This window comes from Mus caroli, chromosome 6 (assembly GCF_900094665.2).
Source record: "Mus caroli chromosome 6, CAROLI_EIJ_v1.1, whole genome shotgun sequence".
Lineage (NCBI taxonomy): Eukaryota > Metazoa > Chordata > Mammalia > Rodentia > Muridae > Mus > Mus caroli.
The window spans coordinates 81,602,810-81,607,855 of NC_034575.1; the positions used below are offsets into that span (position 1 = coordinate 81,602,810).

A 5,046-nucleotide genomic window follows, 5' to 3' on the forward strand; every position below is an offset into this window, starting at 1 on the left:
GGGTTGATGTGTATAGCTGCTAAGGTAGATTTTTATTTAAATGACGGGTTGATGCTGCTTGTGTCAAATGTGAATTGTCTGCCACACAGTGTAATGGTTACTGTGTAAGGTGTTGGATGGAATTCAATGCCAGTTTTTCCTGTGCTGCAGAGAACAGAGGAAGATGCTGGAGAAGTGTGCAATGACAGCCCTGAGCTCCAAGCTGATCTCCCAGCAGAAGGTCTTCTTCGCCAAGATGGTGGTTGATGCCGTGATGATGCTTGACGAGCTGCTGCAGCTTAAAATGATTGGCATCAAGAAGGTGCAGGGGGGAGCCCTGGAGGTGAGCCTGTTGTGGCCTCCCTAGACATTAGGCTGCTTCATGAGGCAGATGTGAAAGCAGATGTGACCGCTCTGCCATGCTGCCCGTGTTCTTTGCATCTGTTTGCTTATCATCAGGATGGGAAAGTGGACACAGGCCAATTTAGAATCTTCTTTCTTTATGTCAGTGTCAGGGTCTATAGAAGGATTATTTGAGATAAATTACTTGTGAATTCTTCAAAGATATATAATGGAGGTATTTGGCAGTTCACTCTCCAAGGTGTAATGTCAAACTATTAATTTCCTTTGGATAGATGATAAATAGTTCAGACTATAAAGAGAGCTTAGAGTGAATTGTCGCATAACCACTTCTGTCCCTTACACAGCCACTGTTAACAGTTTACCTAGTGTAACTGAGAGTTTGTACACAGTGCGTGTGTGTGCATGCTGTTTTAATGCCAGTGGTTGCTTCTGGTGCATGCTGGTGTTCTGTACCATGGTCGTGTGCATATAGCACTATTGTAGCAGTTGGTCTGTCCACCATAGATAACCTTTTCTTTCTTTTTTTTTTTTTTTTTTCCATTTTTTTTTATTAGGTATTTTCCTTGTTTACATTTCCAATGCTATCCCAAAAGCCCCCCATACCTTCCCCCCCCCATAGATAACCTTTTCATGTGTAAGCACTGAAGATTGTAACGGCTAATGCAACAAGCTGAATTTCAAATTGATTTTTTTTTTTTTTTTAATTTAAGTAATCAACATGTGGTTGGTGCCTGTTGTTTTGGAAGGCATAGCTGTGATTCATTTTTAACAGCTATCTAAAAACATTCTTTGACATTAGTTTATTTGTGCTGTTTTCATCGCTGGTCCACTGTATGTACTCTTAGACTTTTTACAGTAGGAGCCATTTGTATAGGAAAACTCATCATATCTTCTGGGTGGAGGAGAGTGGACAAGATTGTACATGTGCCACACAGGTGCTCTAACACTGCAGGGTGCCCAGGTCTTAGAACTAATAGTTTTAACTGGCACACTTGAATTTTCCCCAGAGTGCTCAACATTTCATTAAATTTCCAAAAAAACTCTNGCTTTGTCTCACTTCTATTTCAGGCTGGCCTCAGACTTAGAATTTTCCAGTCCCACCTTCCTGGATGCTGGGATTACAGGCTTTTACCACTGTGGTTAGCCTTTTGTAAACTACTTAAAGAGGCTGATGGGATGGCTCGGTGGGTGCAGGCATAGGAACCTTAGTTACTATGCCAACACCCATACAAAGGATAGCCAGCATTCCTGGGGGTGGACTGGAGGCCNCGTGAAGATACCCAGAACCTCTTGGCCAGCCATCTAGCCAAACTGCTGAGCTTTAGGTCTGTGTCTCAAAGAATTACGTATAGAAACAGGTGGCTCCGTGGATAAAGCACTTGCTGCAGAGGCTTGAGGACAGGAGTTTTGGATCTCCAGAGCCATGTAAGAACCTGGTGGCATAGTGGTCAGACTAGTGTCACCTCCTGTCTTGCTTGATTCCTTCAGATCCATGCTGTGTGTTGCAGGGTGACATTCCTATATCTGTGAATCTTGCACACCTAGACCACAGCTTTAGCGGGGCCCATAAGATCCTTCTACACAGGTCACTGGGTATCTTTCCCCCTTTTTTGCTTCTGTACCCTCACTATCTGATCCCTGCCCTCTAGTTTGTATTCATTAATTTGAAGTTTTTCATCCCCTGAACCTACAAGACCACAGTGCATGTATGCACGCACCTACTATTTTATTTCCATTTCTTTGAACTACCTCTTACTGTTGGACAAATTTCTGTTCACCATCATGAATCAGTGCCACTTGAGGTTATGGGTGTGAGTGGTACAGGTTTGGGGACACATACTGCTCATTATCCCCTGTGGCAACTAGTAAACTGGCAGGNTTTCTCATAGAATGGGGAATGAAATGCTAAGAAAGGTTGCTGAGAGAACTTAAGTCACATGATAGTGAAGTCAGTCCCACATGCAACGTATTCTCTGTTTTGCCTTGTATTTAAACCTGGCTGCTGGAAGTTATGTACAGTTTGAACAAGTGGNGGGAGTTAATGGGTGAAGAGCCACAGGGACAGCTACCATCAAAACATCCAGGCTCCAGTGGCTGTGCTATATGTGTGCAAGCAATAAAGAGACTTGAGGGTGAGGCAGAAGTGTTGCTCACTGTGTCTGCCTTTGCTTTCCCCCACCTGCCTGTTCCTTCGTTGGCACTGCTTTGCATGGGTAGTTGTTCTCTGGCAGCTACATCAGAGGCCAACCATAGGGGACAGCCCAGATACCCTGTACCATGCTGTTCTCTACAGACTGAATGATAGCTCACCTTAAAGGGGGAAGTAAAATATATTCTGTGTCACTTAGCAAAAGAAAGATGAGTTTGTTTCAGATTTTGTGATGGTGATGAGTGACTATCAGAGTGACGTTCGTTCTTTTGGGTTCATGGACTGATTGGATTTCTGGCTGTAACCAAACCATTGATCTGTCTGCTTTAAGCAGGAGTCTCAGCTAGTGGCTGGTGTAGCGTTCAAGAAGACTTTCTCTTATGCTGGGTTTGAAATGCAGCCCAAGAAGTATAAGAATCCCAAGATTGCCCTCTTAAATGTTGAGCTTGAGCTGAAAGCAGAGAAAGATAATGCTGAAATCAGAGTCCACACGGTGGAGGTAGGTTTCCCCANCGGGGTTGCTTTCTGGGTGAGGGCTCTGGTCTGTAGGCTGCTAAGCTCTGTTTCTCAGGTACCTGTGGACACTTCCATGTCAGCTCTCTTNGAAGAGAAAATTAGGTCCACTAATTTTCTCTCTTTGTTCTCCTTAAATGACTTCTNCCTGGAGTAATGTGAATGTGAAAANTTGCTGAGTGACTGCTCTGTGCCTCTCGGGGATGGGCCCTGCAACACCTCACATACATCAAGGAGGGCTATGCCAGTGAGCTATATACCCCCAGTCCCTGACCCCTTTTAACTTTTTGAGACAAGGTTCCTCTGTAGCCCTGGCTGTTGTGAATCTTTTCTTTTTTTCTTTTTGGAGACAGGGTCTCATTCCGTAGCTCTTCTATCCTGGAACTTGCTTTGTAGACCAGGCTAGCCTCAGAAGATCTGCCTGCCTCTCCCCCCTGAATGCGTGCCAGGCTTTTTTTTTTTTTTTTTTTTTAAAGATTTGTTTATTATATGCAAGTACACTGTAGCTGTTTATAGACACTCAAGAAGAGGATGTCAGATCTTGTTACAGATGGTTGTGAGCCACCATGTGGTTGTTGGGATTTGAACTCAGGGCCTTTGGAAGAGCAGCTGGTGCTCTTAACCACTAAGCCATCTCTCCAGCCCCGCCAGGCATTTTTAAAATGTTTATTTTGAGATGAAGTCTTGTTAAGTTGCTCAGGCTGGCCTTGAATCTGTAATTTTCCTAACTCAGTCCTGAGTATCTGGGATAACAAGCTTACCCTTAGTCTTCTAGACAAGTCTGTTCCTATCATTGTGGTTCTCAAGGCAGCCTCTAGGTAGCAGTATCTCCCGGCACAGAATGGCTTTTGTAATAGAAGAGGTCTTACTGAGAAATCCCTAGGCACAGCTTTCAGAAGAGGTTAAACTATTATTCTCCTCCTCAGCAGTGCCACAAATTCTGGCAAAGCTCCTTCCTTGAGCTTACTTTGTATGTTTGTGTTTGAAAGTACTAAGTGCTTGCTGTTAAAGGTCCTTGTGTTTTTGGACTGTTGGCCCATTCCCAGATAAATCAGCATGTTTTCATTTGAGGGAGGGGTTGGGTTAGCCCATCATATATACCCACCTCCATTCCAACCACCCTCTTCTTTTGGGGGGGTCTGTAGGATTACCAGGCAATTGTTGATGCCGAGTGGAACATTCTCTATGACAAGCTAGAGAAGATCCATCAGTCTGGAGCCAAAGTCATCTTGTCTAAACTCCCTATTGGGGATGTGGCCACCCAGTACTTTGCTGATAGGGACATGTTCTGTGCTGGCCGAGTGCCTGAGGAGGATCTGAAGAGGACGATGATGGTAAGAAACCCTCAGACTGCTGCTTATCCTTCATGGCCCTGAGCTTTTTCCTCTGACCCGATGTAATGGAATAGACTATCAAGTTGTCCCTATGTTAACGCTGTCAAGAAATGCTCCAACCCAGTGTATTTGCCCAGTAATAGAAACTCCTTTGAATTCACTGACCAAGACAGGTCAGGAAGTGGATAGTGCCCAGCCACCAACACTGGTCAGCAGATAAGGCTCAATGAGTATTGCTTCCAGCCAGGGCTTTCCTTCTGGGTTTGAGCCTGTAGTCTAAAGAACTGCTCCTGAGTAGAGTTGCTGGACCCAGAGCACTAGACATCAGGTCTCTATCTCCTTTGAACAAGACCCTTTGCCCTTTGTGTGTGTGTTCTGTTTTGATTTTCATCTTTTTGAGGGGTAGTAGGGATTACTTGGAGGTTAGGGTAAAGGTGGGCTATCCTATACAGAGGGCTCAGGTTCTGTGGCAACACAGCTTGGAAACTGGCTTAGTGAGCGGCTGGTGGGAGGCTAATTGGCCTCATTGATGTTTTCCNTACTCTTCAGGCTTGTGGAGGCTCAATCCAGACCAGTGTGAATGCTCTGGTTCCAGATGTGCTGGGCCACTGCCAAGTGTTTGAAGAGACCCAAATTGGAGGAGAGAGGTGAGCCTATTGGGTCTTCCAAACCCTTTTTTGGCCATGTTTTGGGTGTGGTATATAGCTT

The 5,046-nt window shown here is 44.8% G+C and overlaps 1 protein-coding gene across 1 annotated transcript in view; it reads left to right on the top strand.

Moving 5' to 3' along the window:
• The window catches only part of Cct7 (chaperonin containing TCP1 subunit 7), a 15,236-nt gene that overhangs the window by 8,529 nt on the left and 1,661 nt on the right, over nucleotides 1–5,046 (top strand). Inside the window, 4 exon segments of the mRNA XM_021165320.2 lie at nucleotides 151–322; nucleotides 2,826–2,990; nucleotides 4,150–4,338; nucleotides 4,888–5,025. Coding sequence (XP_021020979.1) covers nucleotides 151–322; nucleotides 2,826–2,990; nucleotides 4,150–4,338; nucleotides 4,888–5,025 — 664 coding nt within the window.